Genomic DNA, 18,074 nt, shown 5'->3' on the forward strand with positions numbered 1-18,074 from the left:
GGCTTCAGAACAGGAGCTCTCCCCTCCTCATTCCTTGATCAACAAATAAAGTTTCTGCTCTGCTGAACCTGGTCTCATTCTATTGAGCCAGTAGCACCTCGCAAGGAAAGACCCAGTTGGGGTCCACCCAAGCAGTTGGGGATAAGAAACAGCTTTGATGTCATTCTTCTCTGGGGGGAGGGAGCCCTGGAGGGAAGCCCTGCACACACATGGGGAGGGGTGTAGGAAAACAGGACAAGACTGATAGAGATCTGGGGCACGAACAGAAGGCAGGCGTCCAGTGGGTTAGGTTAGGTGGGGAGTGTCGGGGACAAGCCTATGCGCTGGGCTCAGAGGCCGCCCAGAAAGGCACTAGGGCCCGAGAGAAGCCGAGACGTTGGCCCTCCCTGCTTCCTAGAGGGGCCTAGAGGCCCGGAGCGGCGATGCGCGTGCGCGATACGGGCCAGCGGAGAGCCCGGAAAGGGGGCTGGCGCGGGACTGGTCGAGCAGTCCGCGGACTGAGAGTCTCGCGACCGCGGGCGTCGGTGAGCGGGGCAACAGGGGGCGTCGGGGGCTGCCGTGCGGGCGCGGGGTTCCCGGGGGGCGGCGGGTGAGGCTTGGCCTGGAGGCTGCGCCCGGGCGGGGGTCTGGCCTGGGAGCCCGACCCGCCCCGGTGAGGGCGTATCTGCCTGCGCTTCGCTGCCCGGGGCGCGAATTTGGAGTACTGGTTTCTGTGTTTTATCACTTCTCCCAATTATGCAAACAAAGCGTATTCATTACAAGTAATTAGATGACGCGGGTGAGCGTAAGAAAAGTAAAAGTAACTGCAGTCCGTTAACGTTTTTGTCTGGAGGCTTCCTGACCTTTTAAAATTTGTGCATGATTATGCAAACTTTTACACGTATATGTAAATTTTTAACTACGAAACAGGATCCTACTATTGCTTAAAAATTTTTTAGTATTGAATAAAACAGTATTGTGATAATATATGCATAACATTTATCATGATGCATAAAAATTTACCATTTTAACCATTTAAAGTGTATAATTCAGTAGCATTAAGTACATTCATACTGTTGCTTCTTGAAAATTATATCTTCAGCTTCCGGAATGCATTTGTTCATATATTGGTTAAAATTGATGCCAGCATTATGACACCACTGAGATATATATTTGCAAGTATAATTAAAATAAAACATTTTGTTTGCAGTTTATTTCGTATAATACACATTACATGAAGCTGTAAATGCCGAGCAAGTGACATTTGTGCAGAAAAATAGCAAATTCTTTATTAGGGTGATTATTTCTGTTTTCAAAATAAAAGAGTAGTGTCTATAAAATGCAGTTTTTAAACACAAGTTACAGCACTAACCTAAAACTACCCTACTGTCGTCTGACATATAGGCTTAAGAAATAAGAAAATGTTCTCCTTCCTAAGTTAAGAGTGGTGGCAAGGAAAAGAACACCATCCTCTTTCAAACTGTTTGTGGTTCTGTTACCAACCAGGGTTCTTGGCCTCCTTAATCAATAGAAATTAAGAGGCCTGACAAGAAATTCAGGCAAGGCAGCAGGAGGGAGCGAAAACAAGTAACAGGTTCCCTTGCTTGCTCCCTGAAGGGGTGGTGGGGTTTCTTTCTTGGGGTGAGGGTAGGGGTAGGTCTGGGGGTCCCAACTGAGGGGTGGCTTCGGTCGTCTACCCACCCTTGGTGGTGCTGTGAGCAGGGTACATGGGCTATACTCTGCTTTTGCTCCCAGCTCCTCAGAAGTGGCAGTTGGGTTTTTGGTCTTTTTGTATCTTGTTGTTCATAATTTGCCCCAGCTGGGCCTGGAAGCAGTTATTTTTAGTCCCTTATAGTTTCTTTGCGTTTTGTTGGTGGAGGAGATGTTTGTCTAGGTGCAGGCACTGCAGCGAAGGGTCCTAGGTCCCAGCCTGTCTCACTTCCAAACTGAAAACTCCTTAATGTTAGGTCGCTTATTTTGCAAGGAAGTAATTTGCTTAGGGATTTCAGGGAATTTCCATTTGTCACACACATGTGTATATCTGTGCATTTTCAGGGACTGACAAATGAGGCTGCTCTTGCATGTTGTTCTCAATGCTGAAGAAAGGCAGACAAATTTTGGTTTAAAAAGTAAGCCAAAAAGATGGGATTGTTTTGAAGATAAACCTCTATATGTACTAATAAGGAAGGGAAACTGACAAAAACATGAAAAATAGTAACTATGCCAAGGTTAAGTTTTCTGTGGCTCTGGTATCCAGGAAGCATTAGTGCATGAGCATTCTATGCTGTCATTCTCCAGAGCAAAAATACAGAAAATGTAGTAAAATATAAGTCATTTTACTTTGCAATCTTCAGTATTTTTAATATCAGAAACTGTCTGGAAGAGGTCCCTCAGGTGAGTCATCGTGTGCTCTAGATTGAATTTTTGAGCTTATACTTTTTCTTCCCTGATTTTAGACCTCATCCTCCTTCCTTGTTTTATTATAGTACATAAGACCTGTCGCTGTCTTTATTTCATTGTCTGTCTTCTCATTAGCTACTCAAGGCAGTGCTTTTTGTCTGCTTTATTCACTGCAGAGACCTTAGTGCCTAGGACATAGTAGGTGCTCAGTAAATATTTGTTAAATTAATGAAAGAAAATACAAATTAGAGATGATAAGCATTGACAGTATTCAATGCCCTTATTGCCAGGTTAATCCATAATATCTAGACATTAATATTTCTAGATAGAAATAAACACAGTAACAACTCAGACTTCTTCAGTTTAAAAACCTTTTTATTTTGGGACTTTCCTGGTGGTCCAGTGATTAAGACTCAGTGCTCCCAATGTGGGGGCACGGGTTCAATCCCTGGACAGGGAACTAAGATCCCGCATGCTGCATGGTGCGGCCAAAAAAAAAAACACCTTTTTATTTTGACAATTGTAGACTCACAGAGGGTGTCCGAATTTTACAGAGTTCCCTTATATCTTTACCTGTTTTGCCTAAAGGCAGTATCTTGCGTAGCCATAGTATAGTCATCAAACTTAAGAAATGTACAGGGGTCCAATACTGTTAATTAAACTGCTGATTTATTTAGGTTTCATCACTGTCTCACTCATGTTCTTTTTCTGTTCCAGGATCCAATCTAGAATCCCTCATTCCATTTAATTGTCATGTCTTCTTGTTCTCCTTCAGTCTGTGACATTTTCTCAGTTTTACTTGTTTTTCATGATCTTGACACTTTTGAAGTATTTTATATTTGTAATTTTAGAATGACGCTCTCGATTTGGTTTTGTCAGATGTTCTCCTGCTTAGATTGAGGATGATGTCAATATGTCTTCTTACTAGTGATACTACTTTTGATCCAGTATTTCTGCCAAGTTTCATCACTGTAAAGTTGCTGTCTTTCCTTTGTAATTAGTAATTATTTTGAGGAAGACATTTTGAGACTTTGCATAGAAATATCCTTTCTCCTCAACTTTTAGCCACTAATTAGCATTTCGTGGTGGATCTTGTCTGTAGCAGTTATTATTGTGATGTTCTTCTAGGTGCCTTTCATTTCTATTTTTTCTTCTACATTTATTAACTGGAATTCTTTGTGAGGAAGAGTTGTGCCTTTTCTCCCTTTTGTTTATTTACTTAATTACATCAGTGTGTGATGTTCAGTGTTTATTTTGGGGGTTTATTGCATGTATTGTTATTTATTTTGTGGCTTAAGTTATTCTGATTTTGGCCATTGGGAGTTCTTTCAAGTTGGCTTCTGTTTCCCCTTACATGCTTCCATCCTGTTGTGTGTCTTTCTTTGATTTTCAGGCACCACAAGTTACTCATCTTGTGTTTTTACCTCCCCCAGCCCTGGAATCAACCATTTCTGCAAGGATTCCTGGTTTCATTTATTGCAGAGTGGTACTTAGAAACCAAATTTTGGGCACTAGGTTGAGCTTATTTTTTAATTGGCAAATTGGTATAAATATTATTTTAACATTTTAAATGTGTACTAGAAGCAATCTTTCTTTTAAAATTTTTTTTAAATTGAAGTATAGTTAATTTACAATGTTGCACCAATCTCTGCTGTACAGCAGAGTGACTTAGTTAAACACATATAGACTTCTCTTTTAAAATATTCTTTCCCATTATGGTTCGTCACAGGATATTAAATATATTTCCCTCTGCTATACAGTGGGACCTTGTTGTTTATCCATCCTATATATAATAGTTTACATCTGCTAATCCCAAACTCCCAGTCCTTCCCTCCCCCAACCCACTCCCCCTTGGCAACCACAAGCCTGTTCTCTATGTCTGTGAGTCTGTTTCTGTTTTGTAGATAGGTTTATTTGTGCCAAATATTAGATTCCACATATAAGTGATACCATATGATATTCGTTTCTCTTTCTGACTTACTTGACTTAGTATGATAATCTCTAGTTGCATCCATGTTGCTGCAAATGGCATTATTTCGTAGAAGCAATCTTTCTTTAGTGGCAATTGCCTTAGAAACTTATTTGCTTATTATCAGTGTATAAAGTAAACCTTATGTACCCTCTCACTGGGCAGGAAAAACATGAGAACAAGAGACTACTTAATGAGGATTTTAAAAGGAAATCAAAATTACATTGTATATAAGGTGATAAAGCGAAATGACAGAAAGAAGAAAATGTCCCTGAAAAATGCCCACATGATTGCTTGGGATTTCCCCTGTTCTTTTGAAAGCCATTTTCATTTGGGAATGAAACTGGGCAGAGGGATGAAGCTCTGGGGGAGAAGAGGCCTGCTCCATCTCAGGTTGCTCCACAGGCCTGGGGGCTCCCATCTGTGGTATAATCTTAACAAGTTGATGAATGAAGCTTTTCTTCTGTCCTCAGAAGCTAGTTGGGACCTGGAAGGAACCCTGAGGCATTAGGATACCTGAATTTAATTGGGCAGTTTCAGCCCACTGGCCCCATCTCTTTACTATGCTGTGGGGCTTTCATTCAGACTTCGAAAGGCCCAAGAGGTCATTAACTTTTTTTTTTTTTTAAAGGAATGGTTTTCTTTTTTTTTTTTTTAATTTTTTTTTGGCTGTGTCGGGTCTTAGTTGCGACATGTGGGATCTCTGTCTCAGCATGTAGGAATTGTGGTGCACGAGCTTCTCTCTAGTTGTGGTGCTCGGGCTCCATGGCGAGTGGGCTCTCTAGTTGTGGCGTGCGGGCTTAGTTGCCCCGCGGCATGTGGGATCTTAGATCCTTGACCAGGGATTGAACCATCGTCCCCTGCATTGGAAGGCGGATTCTTTAACACTGGACCACCGGGGAAGTCCCAGGAAGTCACTAACTTTTATCCATGTTCATGGTTGCAGGGGCTGGGCTCAGAGGGCTGGAATCTTTTGCCATATTCACAGGCAGTTGCCCTCATTTTTCTGTTGGTCCGTCTTCTCATCACCTCTTTACAAATACTTCACTGACCTCTTTGGACATTTCTGCAGCAGCTGCTTCAGAGCAGGTCAGCTGGGAGGCTTATGTTTGGTGCTAATTTCCCTGTGGGTCTCAATTTCCTGATATAGGTCAGTGCCATTTACATTTCCCGCTGGGTGTGTTTCTTCAAAATATTTCTCTCTGGTCTCCAGTTCATTCTGTTGCGTCTCACTCCCGGATTTCTCTGCACCTGAGTGTCTTTCTCTTCCCCAGTCTGTTCTGCAATAGTTTGACCAGGAACGTCTCTCGCCTCTTCCTGTGACTCAGCTTCCTCCTGAGCAGCTCCGTCGGTGCTGCTGCGGCTCAGCAAGGCTGGAGCCTGCCGCTGCCGCTCCGGAGGCACCTTTCCTCTTCAGCCTCCTCTTGTTGTTGTGTCTTCAAGTCTCTTTTTACAGGCCTTCAGTTACGTACCTTATCACTTCTCAGTTTTCCTTTGCTTTTGTTTTCTCTGTGTACTTATTTTCCTTACCCCACTCCCTTGTTTCTCAGCAAAGCTTCATTTCTCTGCCAAAACTTCAGCAGCTTCCAAAGTCGTTCTTCAATTGATTCTCCATCCCCTTGTAGCAGCACTGCAGTTTCTTTTATCTGGGTGGTGACAGGCTTTCTGGTGTGAGCCTTCTTCCCATCTCAGTTTACGGTTGTATCTTTTTTGTCAGTCCCAGCAGTGCTCGCTGAGTCCAGGAGACATTGCCTAGGTGTTGGTTTGTAGCAAATATAGGAGATGATGGCCTCTATTTTAATCGTGGATGAAGGTAGTGATTTTTTAAAAATTTGCTTAACCATCGTGGGAGACAGAGGGTTCCATGCTCTCAGGGAAAGCTAGCCATCATCTGTGATTTGGTACACAGAGCAGTGGGGCCAGTTTGCAACAGGTGCCAAGGCCTGCTGTCCATATAATTTTCATATATAGTCTGAGGTACGGGTCTAACTTTATTCTTTTGTATGAGTACATCCAGTTGTCCCAGCACCATTTGTTGAAAAGTCTCTTTCCTCTTTGAGTGGTCTTGGGACTTCCATCAAAAATAAGTTGACTGTAGATGTATGGGTTTATTTCTGGACTCTTAATCTATTTCACTGATATATGTCTATCCTTATGCCAGTATCACACTGTCTTGATGAGTGTTGCTTTGTCAAGTCAAATGTTTTGATATTGTGAAGTGTGAATCCTTCAACTTTTTTTTTTTTTTTTTTTTGGCTGTGCCATGTGACTTGTGGGATCTTATTTCCCTGACCAGGGATTGAACCCAGGCCATGGCAGCGAAAGTGCCAAGTCCTAACCACTGGACAGCCAGGGAGTTCCCTCAGCTTATTTTTATTTTTCAAGTTTCTTTTGCCTTGTACTGGAACTCCTGAATTTCCAGTGAATTTTATTATCAGCTTGTCAATTTCTGCAAAGGAACCAGTTGGGTTTCTGAAAGGGGTTGTGTTGAATCTGAATATCAATTTGCGGAATATCTGTTAGATGTGGGTTTAAAGAAAAGAGAGCATAAATTAAAGGTTTTGACTGATGTCTGGAATCATTAACAAAATATGGGAAGATAGGAAACGAATTTAGTAAGAAGATGCGTTTTTGACACTGAGTTTATGCTACTATGGAACACCAGGTGAAATATTCAGTAGGCAATTAGAGCTTGTGTTAGATGTGGAGGAGAGAACAAGGAACTGGCAGAGCAGCATTAGAGAATGAGATCTCTGAGAGAAGGAAAGAAGCTCTGAGACCTGAACGCCTACAGTGTCCGTGATGAGAGGGCAGGTGAAGGAAGAGAAGCCAGGGAATGAGGGGCAGAGAGGTGAGGGGGAGACCAGGCAGGCTGCTGCTGGGGAAGCCATGGGAGAGAGAAGGTGGTCAGAAATGTAGCTTCCTTCTGAGAGTGGCAGAGAGAGGGCTGGAAGGAGCCGCCAGTTCAGTTTGAACAGGGACCTTCTGTGCCTCCAGGAAAAGTTCACAGCTCACAAAGGAGAACGCCTTTATGGAACAGGGATGAGGGTCCGTGTGTGTGGAGCCACCTGGGTTCTCTTGAATCCACTTGCTGGGATACAGACCTCATTGGAGCCAAGAGCAGGGCTGGTCCCACTCAGAGCTTTCTTTCCTCCCTCAGCTCAGCATGCTTCCCCAGTGCCTGCCCTTCCCCAAGTGGGGAACGTAGGAGACCAAGCAGCGGCAACTGTGCTCCGGATGGTCAGGCCCCAGGTGAGCTTCCTGAGTTCCAAGTCTGTGGCCCAGGAATAGCTAGAGCTCATCTCCGGGCCTCTGGCCTATTCTGAGTCTGCTGCTGTGGCTTCCCCACCTAACTGCTTCCCCTGGAGCTGCTCCCGTCCACTGAATTCATTGACTGTATCTTGCCCTGGACTTCTCCTTTTATTAATGTGTCCTTCCAGCTTCCCACCCTCCCCCCACCCCTTTTGGCACCAGGGCCCCGACCCTGTGCTCTCAGCGCCCCTAATGACTCTGCCCCTCAGACTGGGAATGTCCCTGAGCAGTAGAAACTTGTCATTCCAGGAGGCTGCAGTGTTCGAGTTCCTGTCTGTGGACTATACTCAGCAGAAGTGGAAAGGTCCGGCACTCAGCCAGAGAGCAGCCCTGTACCGGAACATCATGCTGGAAAATTGCCGCAGCCTGGCCTCACTGGGTAATGACTATGTTCCCCGGTACTTAGAGTCTGTCTTCTTTACACGTTCTTTGGTATATTCGTTTTCTTTTATAACTTTTTATTATGAAAATATAAAAAGACAAAGGGAGAGAATAGTATAATGAACCCCTCTCCATCATCACCCACTTTAATAGTTATTAACATTGTCCTATTATTAATTGAGCTGGGCCAGTTTATTAGAGTTTGTAGTTGGAAGGAGTAGAGTGTCATTCAGTTAGTTATTGTAAGGGATGAGCTAAGTTAATTACAGTAAAACTAAAGGAATGGAAGCCCTGAACAGACTGACCAGCTAGACCAGACTTCGGGAAACGAAGCCTTGTGGTGACCTGGGAACCTGGGAACCTCAGCAGTGGAAGTGAAAGGATTTTTACACCAGTGTCATAAGACAGCTGTGCCCTGCGTATCCGTTTTCTCCTCCCACTGATACCCGTTCTCTTTCATCTGAATCTTTTTCCCCCCTCCGAGCTCTTTCTTAATTAGACTTTGTGTTTCCTGCTATGTTCTGCTTGCTTTGACTCCTGATGGTTGCCTTCTCTCCATGCATCATTTCAGCTTGAGCTCTTACTTGTAATTTCCTTAGTTTTTCCTACCTTCTGTTCAGAATTTATGTAGAAAAGGACTCCACGGGTGGTTCAGCCATTAAATATCATCTTTGTTTGAGCAGAACTTTGGCCCAGGCCACATAGAGGCTGATGACTAATCTACAGATAAGCTACACTTGGCGTCTGGTGCTTGGCCCTGTTCCAGTCACCTGTTGTCCATCATGGGATGAGCTGGGTTGCTTGGCACAAAGCATGGTTGCCTCAGCTTCCCCTTCAGAAAGACTGGGACAGGGCTGCTTCCTGGAAGGGGCTGTTGTCAGGGCAGGTTCTGGGGTTGACCGGTCTAATACAGTAGCCTGCTCTGGAGAGGGTGAGCTTAGAATCAAGGAACCAAATATCTTTAACTTTCCGTATGCTAAGGTGGTATGATGGCTTACGGCCTTGGTTAAGATGTGATTGAAAGGAACCAATATTTTTGTGTTTAGCTATGACCATGATTGCTCTGCCTTCTCCCAAATTTTGTATTCAAAAATTCTAGAATTCAAAAGCAGATACTCAGCTGTTCAGTCTCATTATGACTCCAGATTATCAAGATACAAAACATGTATTTTGATTTACGTTTCAAATTATAAAAATTAATTTTTATAGGAGTGCCTACTGGCACCTACCAGTCCAGTGCTCCAGGGACTAGGGGGTGCCCAATTTTACAGCTTTGCTTTCCCCTTCAATACTTTTCCCCAGTATTTCTCTACCCATGGCTTCTCCAAATCTTGTCACTGTCCTGTTACACCAGAATCACTTCTTTATGTACACTTTTTCCTAATCACATCCTCATAATATAAATTTCCTTTCTACTCTCAGGTTTGTCCACATTGTTTCTCTTATTTGATTTGAGGTATTTGCCACCACTCTCTCTCCCCAACATCTTTGCTGAGAACTGTGGAACCATACAATGTCATGGTTGGAAAGGACCTTAGGGTTCCTCTATTTACTAAGGAGACGTCGCATCTAAGTGACTTCTGGAAGATCACACCATGCTTTACAGTCTGGTCTCTTGCCTTTCAACTGGCCTTTTCACCTGGCTGTGCTGGCTCAGCATCCCTCTGTCCTGAGGGCTGTTCTTCCACCCTCCTCCACTGACCAGCTTCCCTTCTTTGTTTTTCTGTCCATGAAGAAAAATTTGAGCCATTTCCCATTTTCTCTCCTGTTCTTAATGTGTCTCCTCATTCCTTACCTGTAATGTGAAGTTTTTTCAAGTACATAGACTCCTGATGATTCTCTTTCTTCAGTAGGACAAGAAATGAGTGAAAGTTGTTTTCTTCTTTCTTTTGGCAGCAGGTGAGAACAGGATGGAGAGTTCAGAGTTGCCTCCAAAGAAGGAAATTTCTAAAGTTTTGAAGTCATCTGATAGGACCTCAGTAGTACTCTGTGGGATGATTCCTGGAGGACCAGAAGCTGGAGATGCCTGTGAAGAGGCTTTAGAGAAGCTAGAAGTTCAACCCTCAGGTGAAGAAGGGACCAGACTGGAAAGCGATTTCTTGGAAATAACACAGGAAGATAAAAATAAATCCACAAAAGATGGGTGTGATGAATATAAGGAACTTGGGGGACATCCAGACCTGTCCTCCAGTCCTGCAGAACATCAAGGAGTTCTGAAGGGACAGAAATTCTATCGATGTGATGAATGTGGCAAAGCTTTTAATTGGAGTTCTCACCTCATTGGGCATCAGAGAATCCACACTGGGGAGAAACCCTATGAGTGCAATGAGTGTGGCAAGACCTTCAGGCAGACCTCTCAGCTCATAGTCCATCTCAGAATCCACACAGGGGAAAAGCCCTATGAATGCAGTGACTGTGGAAAGACCTATCGCCACAGCTCCCATCTCATTCAACACCAGAGACTCCATACTGGGGAGAAACCATATAAATGTATTGAATGTGGAAAAGCTTTCAATGAGAGTTCCAAACTCTTTGACCATCAGAGAACCCATACTGGGGAGAAACCATATGGATGCAATGAATGTGGAGCGGTCTTTAGTCGGAGTAAAAGCCTTGTCCGTCATCAGGTACTTCACAGTGGTGAGAAACCTTACAAGTGTAATGAGTGTGGGAAAGCTTTCTGTTCTAATAGAAATCTTATTGACCATCAGAGAATCCACACTGGGGAGAAGCCTTATGAGTGTAATGAATGTGGCAAGGCCTTCAGTCGAAGTAAATGTCTTATTCGACATCAGAGCCTCCACACTGGGGAAAAACCATTCAAATGCAGCGAGTGTGGGAAAGCCTTCAATCAGATCTCTCAACTTGCTGACCATGAGCGAATTCATACTGGAGAAAAACCCTTTGAATGTAATGAGTGTGGTAAGGCATTCAGTCTGAGTAAATGTCTCATTCGACATCAGAGACTTCACACGGGTGAGAAGCCCTATAAATGCAATGAGTGTGGAAAATCCTTCAATCAAAACTCATACCTCATTATTCATCAGAGAATTCACACTGGTGAGAAACCTTATGAATGTAATGAATGTGGGAAGGTCTTCAGTCATAATTCTAGCCTTATGGTACATCAGAGAACCCATACTGGGGAGAAACCCTATAAGTGCAAAGATTGTGAGAAAGCCTTTCGTGACAGCTCACAACTCACTGTGCACCAAAGAGTTCACACTGGAGAGAAACCCTACGAATGTATTGAGTGTGGGAAAGCCTTCAGTCAGCGTTCTACTTTCAATCACCACCAGCGAACTCACACTGGAGAAAAGCACTCAGGTCTGGCTCGGTCTGTTTTTTAAGACATGATTCTCTAAGACAGCAAGGAGCTCTGAGTTAAGGTTTCTATATAAGAAGTATGCTCACCCTGGTCTCCTCTTGGAACCACTATTCAAAGTGGATCATTCCCTAAATGCTCTCTGGTGGTCAGGAGGGTGGGAGAGTGGGAGTAACAGTACCATCCTTCCTCACTAAGGACTACACATTTCATGGGCTTGTAGGTTTCCTTTTTCTTTCACCTTTTTTTTTTGGCCGTGCCATGCGGCTTGCAGGGGATCTTTCCCGACCAGGGATCAAACCCACGCCCTCAGCAGTGAAAGCAAGGAGTCCTAACCAGTGGATCACCAGGGAATCCCCTTCTTTCACTTTTTAAAAAGATTAAAATCTATCTTGTTTCTTAATTATTTGTTCCATAATTATATTCTTAAGGAAAGACATATTTCCTTATTCTATTCCACCTCCTCCATTTTACCATTTATATCAAGTCATTCTCCAAGACTCTGAGTCATTCTTTCTACCTCTTGAATGTGGCTCTTTTAAAACTACTTTAAACTAGACTCATCACTTGTGTTCTCTACCTAGAAAAGCTTTTCTTCCTGTTGGCCAATCTGTGTCCCTTGAACCTTTCAGATCTAGGTCATCTCTGAAGGACTGTCTTCTTCAAATGCTCCTTTTTTCCTCCTAACCTGTTGATTGACCTCAGTGTTTTGAATTAACCTGTGCTATAATTTGCAATTGTTATATAATTGCCTTGTCAATTCTCAACCTAATGCCCCTTTGTGTCCTTTTATACTAACTTCATGTAGGCTTTGAGGTTGGGTATAGTATCTATTTCTTTTAGCATATAGATAATACTTTGCATATTCTAGTTGTTAAATAGCTTTTTAAAACTCACCTCTCCAACTGAACCATGCTTAAAGTGGGCATGAACTTCCCTTTCACCACCAGACCTAAAATTTCTAAAGATATCACATACAAAGGCCTCATTCATATCTTCTCCTTGTGTCCTTTAGAGTCTTACTACTGTTACCTCAGCCTCAGACAGTTAATGGATTTGTGTTTGAGTTTGTGCAGGTGTGCGTGTATGTATGTATCTAGGTATTGGAGGCAGCTGTCATGTTCCAGTGATATGTACTTTGCCATGAACACGGACTCCAGTTCTGTACTAGCTTTCTCCACCCTGCTGTCTAAGTGAACAAGTTAAGAACAGCATCAAAGTTTACTGCAAAGAAGACTCAACTTCCATGGCAATTTCAGTTCCTAGCATTCTTGGATGATTGGAATGAACAGTAATGAAGTTTGTGACAAGGTAATAGAGTCACACCATTCTGATTTTCTTACCAACTAGTTCTAGATGCCTGCAACTGTCATCTGATTTTTAGGTGAGAGGTTTACGCTTAATTATTGTGATTATCTTCTGGGCCAACTTTCATACCTCAAAGCCTTAAGAAACAAAATCTTTTCAGGGGATTTCCTCTTCTACAGTCATGTATCAGACACAAGTTTTTCTTTCCATCCTTTTAGTAGGGCCTCAATGCTAGGGGATCTTTGCCCCTGGTAGCTACCCTCTTCCTCTTAGCAATATGACAGGATCAGCAGTGTGGCAGAGGAGGAGGAGGTTAGAGGGGCAATGTCAGGCACATAACCTAGAGGAGAGAGATTTTTGTGAGCTGTGATTTATGTCTCCAAGACAGTGGGGAAGAAGGGGAAGAGAGTTGGGGCTCAAGAAAATAAGAATTAGATATTCTGGGTGAGGCATCTCAGAAAAGGTTAGAGTGTTTATTAGGAGCCTAAAAAATTACTGAAGCAAGGACAGAACTGGAAATTTGCCATTTGTGAATATTTTAAATTTCTGTTATAGCTATATTTTTGGTGTTTATTTTCATTTTTTTTAAACCGATAGGACTTTCTTTTTTAAAGTGTTTTACTTTGGAAGCTCCCAGATTCCAGGGGAGAGCCTAACAGGTCCAGCCCTCTACTCTGATTTCAACATGACTGGTTATGTCTTTAGTAGAGAACCCTCTGTCGAGTATTGTAATTTTTTATCTTCTGGTTCTGCTCATACTGTACCACACTAAGTCTCTGGAGGGAGGGATCCAGCACTGTTCATAACCCTGTTAGCTGACCACCACCCGTCCGGGGTAGGTGCTAAGTAGCAGTGAATGTCCTCACTTGCTAGAAGAGCACTTAGGCTCTTGGTTGGAGGAAAAGGAGCTATGTTTGAAAGCCACACCTCAATTTCTACTGGTTATTGCTAGTATTTTAATCAGTGATTTAAAAAAAAATTTACTTGGATCCAATTACCTTGCTAGATTAGTTCTGGTTTGAAGAGTTTTCCAGTTTCATTTCCTAGCTTTTCTAGGTATACAATAAAAAACGATTAGTGTTCTCTTAATTCTAATCTGTATGCCACTTACGTCGTGCATGAGCACAAATATTTTAAAAATGTAGAATAGTGAATAACAGGCTTTCAGTGTCTTGTTCCTAACTTTCAGGAGAAAGGTTTTTTAGGATTCCACAGTTTTATATGGCGTTCACCCTCATTGTTTCTGATAAATACTCTACTCTGTTCGGGAAGTTTTCTTCTATTCCTATTTTTAGAAGAAGCAATATGTTATAGTGGTAAAGAGCACAGATTTTGTGCCTGGAAGCCTAGGTTCAAATCCTGCCTCCACCACTTTCTTTAGGTGTGTGATCCTGGGCAAGTTGCTTTGCTTCCTTTTGTCTTCCATGTGTAAAATGGAGCTACCTCATAGGGCCTTGAGGATAAAATCAGTTCGTAAGTGTAACACACTTGAAACAATACTTGGCATGTAGTATACCCTATAGCAAATTATTATTATACTTAAGTTTTTATTAGGAATGGATGCTAAGTTCTGTCAGACTTTTCAAAATCTGTTGGTGTAATGTTATGGTTTTATCATTCTTTTCAGAATCGATTTTGCTGGCAAGTTTCCAAATGAAATTTCCTTGTGTTCCTGGAATAAAATCCATTTTTTTTGTGGTGATTTTATTTTATTTTTTAAGTACAGAACTAGATTCAATTTGCTTTGCAAAATGAATTTGGAAGTTTTGTTTTTTTCTGTTTTATTACCTGGAAGAGTTTGCATAATGAGGGGATTATTCTTTGAAGCATAAAAATAACTAGGCCTGATCCCTTTTTGGGAGGAAGGGGATTGGGAGGGACATATCTTTAGCAGCTGCCTTAGTTTGGGTTGCTATAACAAAATACCATAGACTGGGTGGCTTAAACAACAGACACTTATTCCTTACAGTTCTGGAGGCTGGGAAGTCCAAGATCAAGTTGCCAACATGGTCAGGTTCTGGTAAGGATCCTTTGAGTCTTGGCTGCCGTCACCTTCTTGCTATAGCCTCACATTGTAAAGAAAGAGAGCAGCTCTCTGTCTCTTCCTCTTCTAATAAGGACATTACTTCCATCATGAATGCCCTACCCACGTAAACTAATCTAACCCCGGTTACTTCCCAAAGGCCCAACTCTACATACCATCACCCTGGGGATTAGGGCTTTAATATATGAATTTCAAGGAAACAAACATTTGGTCCATAAATTCTTGAGTCTGGCTTCCCCAAATTCATGTCCTCATTTGCAAAATAAGTTAATTCCATCCCAACAGCCCCAAAGTCTTAATTCAGCATTAACTCTGAAGTCCACAAAGTCTCATCTAAATCAGATATGGGTGAGATTTGAGCTACAATTCATGCTGAGGCAGAGTTCCTCTCCAGCTGTGAACCTGTGAAACCAGACAGGTTATGTGCTTCCAAAATACAGTGCTGGGACAGTTATAGGATCAACATTGTATGTTGAAAAAACCTGCAGTTCTTCCCTCCTGTGTCACCTTCACTACTCAGAACGTTTCAGTTCTTACACTTGAGGTCACCAGATGTGTGGGTGTCTTCCCCCACACTAATTCTCTGCAACACCAGCTGGGTGTCCTACTATTTAACTCAATTCTGACACTACGTGGAAATAGATCGCACAGCTTAAGGGCTTAGTCTCATAAGACTCACACACACCTCATCCCCCCACCCCACCCCCACCAACTTTAGATACTAGTTCCAAGCCCAAGTTATCACCTGTGTTACTGACCAACCAGCTATAGATCAGAGGTTCCAACAGCCCCGTCTTTGGGTTTAATTTGCTAGAGTGGCTCACAGAACTCAGGAAAACAGTTTACTTAAATTTACCGGTTTATTATAAAGGGATATGATAAAGGATACATATGAATAGCCAGATGAGGAGATACATAGGGTAAGGTCTGGGAAGGTCCTGAGCACAAGAGCTTCTGTCCCTGTGGAGTCAGGATGTGTCACCCACTGGGGAGATCTCTGAACCTGGTTCTATTGGGATTATTATGGAGGCTTCGTCGTGTAGGCATGGTCAATCATTAAGTCCATTCCCAGCCCTTCTCTCTTATCAGGAGAACGGGACTGGGGGAAGGGGGCTGAAAATTCCGAGCTCTGAATCATGGCGTGGTCTTTCTGGTGACCAGCTCTCATCCAGGAGCTCACGCAGAGTTGCTTTATTAGAATAAAAGATGCTCCTATCACTTAGGAAATTACAAATGTTTCAGGACCCCTGTGTCAAGAACCAGGGTCAAAGACCAAATATTAGAACAAAAGATGCTCCTAGAGCTCTTATGACTTAGACAATTACAAGGGTTTCAGGGGCTCTATGCCAGGAACTGGGGGCAGAGACCAATGTAATCTCACACATTCCAATTCCAAAAAGGAGAAATCAGAAGGAAGTGTGCTAGGGCCTGAGCAAGTCCAAAACTTAGCAAAGCAAGTTACATGAGATCTTAAGGCTCAAGAATAACTTTTTGGTCGGTCCTCTGCCCTCCAGGACCACTGGGGTGATGGTCCCACCTTCTGGATGCTCTGGGGAGCATCCAGAGCTCAGACAGAGTCAGAGCTCCGGGGGAGTCTATCCCAAGGCTCTGGGTGGCTCTGCCCCCATGGCTTCTGTGGAAGCTCTCTGGTCTGTTTGAAACCGAGGTGGTAAACCCTGATCATCTCTGAATCACCTTTAGGGTTATTCTTCCTTTGTCTTGAAGAATAAGCACACTTTTGCAATCTGTCTTCATTTCTCGTTTTAGGACTTCAGACGCAGTCAAATTGGAGGTTAAGGCTTCAACATGTTAATTTAGGGGGGACACAATTTAGTCTATAGCAATACCTCAATTCCCCTGCAATACACCGCCAGTGGTAGGCTTAGATCTGCAGCAAGCCCAGGTATCCCCAGAACTACTTTTCATCCACTGTGTTGACATCCTCATTGCTGGCCTGACCAAGAAACAAGTTGACCAGTCCCTGCATAAGGTTGTAGATCTTATGACATGCAGGAAGGGCCGACAACACTGATGAGATGCAAGGACCTGCTCAAAAGTGCAGTTTCTGGGAGCCACCTGGGCCAGTAATCAGAGGAGTATTCCTGATAAAGTCAGCCGAAAACTGCTGTCCTTGGCAGCCCCCGCCAACAAGAAAGAGCCTCCATAACTGGTAGGCCTTTTTGGCTATCAGAGGCAACATGTATCAAATCTGGGTATTCTTTTGGTCCCTTATGCCACGGTTACCCACAAGACAGCCATCCTTGGATGGGACCCCCAACAGCAGCAGACTCTAGAGGCTGTGCAAGATGCATTGGCATGGACCCCGTCATTGGGACCAATGGTGCTTGCCAGCCCTCTGGAGCTCCACATCTTGGCGATTTACTTGTGAGGATTGGAGCCTATGGCAACAAGAGACTGCTACTTGGGTACACAGGCCCCTTGGGTTTTGGACCGGTGAATACTGAAGATAGCTGCCAGATACACCCCCTTCAAATGGCAACTCCTAGCTGGCTTTTGGCCCTAATGGAAACAGAGCTCCTGACCACCAAAGCCCTGTATGTGACCTTAAGACCTGAGCTGTCCATCCTCAAGTGAGTACTCACTTATCCTACTAATAAAATAGGACAGGCTCATCAGAGTGCTATCATTAAATGGAAATATTACATCCAAGATCAAGCCTGAGTGGGATTCCAGGGGGTCAGCCAACTCCATGAAGTAGCTGCCTTTCCAGAAAAGGCTGAACAGGCTGTAGGCTCTCGCTACCCCCTTAGTGAAGTGCAGCCCACGGCTCAAAGATGTTCCGGCTGATGGTATGGTTTGTGTTTGCACTTTTTTTTAATGAGTTGGTCAGTCAGATGCAGCCAGAAGAGGAGACAGAGGAGAGGCACAGGAGAAAAAAAGACCCAAACTTTATTATACTCACTCATCCTAGAGACAGGAGGCATGGCACTCCACGCCGGACCACATGGGTAAGCCACCAGGGTGGTGAAGAGTCAGGGGTCAGGAGTGAGGGGAAGGTTTAGGCCATGGTCTTTACAGGGATTTTCAAGGGAAAGGCAAGGCAGGATTTGATGGGTTTGGGGCTGAAGGGGTGGTTCCTAGTTGCCTAGCACCTGGCCCTGGGATGATAAAGGCAGAGGAATATTGTCTCCTGGGGTGTATGGGCCAGTAGAGGTGGTGAGGCTCTGGACTGGTTAGTTTGCATATCAAAGACATGCCTCTGGCTGGGCCATTTGCTATCTCTAAGAATTGGCTAGCCCTAGGAAGGGCAGTCTCCCTAGTCAGAATGGTTTTTTTGGGGGGATGTCAAACATCATAGCATACAGAAAATTAAAAAAAATATTTAAATACAATCA

General features: G+C 43.4%; 1 protein-coding gene across 1 annotated transcript; it reads left to right on the forward strand.

Annotated features, from left to right (window-relative positions):
- The first annotated feature begins 446 nt into the window (after positions 1-446).
- Positions 447-17,549, forward strand: LOC309637743 (uncharacterized protein). The gene is made up of 4 exons (XM_082412899.1): positions 447-524; positions 7,509-7,600; positions 7,910-8,039; positions 9,938-17,549. The coding sequence occupies exons 2-4, from the start codon at positions 7,586-7,588 to the stop codon at positions 11,389-11,391; spliced, it is 1,599 nt and encodes a 532-aa protein (XP_082269025.1). The 5' UTR covers positions 447-524; positions 7,509-7,585; the 3' UTR covers positions 11,392-17,549.
- The last annotated feature ends 525 nt before the right edge of the window (positions 17,550-18,074 follow it).

Source organism: Balaenoptera physalus, assembly GCF_965194825.1.
Source record: "Balaenoptera physalus genome assembly, chromosome: 11".
Taxonomy (NCBI): Eukaryota; Metazoa; Chordata; class Mammalia; order Artiodactyla; family Balaenopteridae; genus Balaenoptera; species Balaenoptera physalus.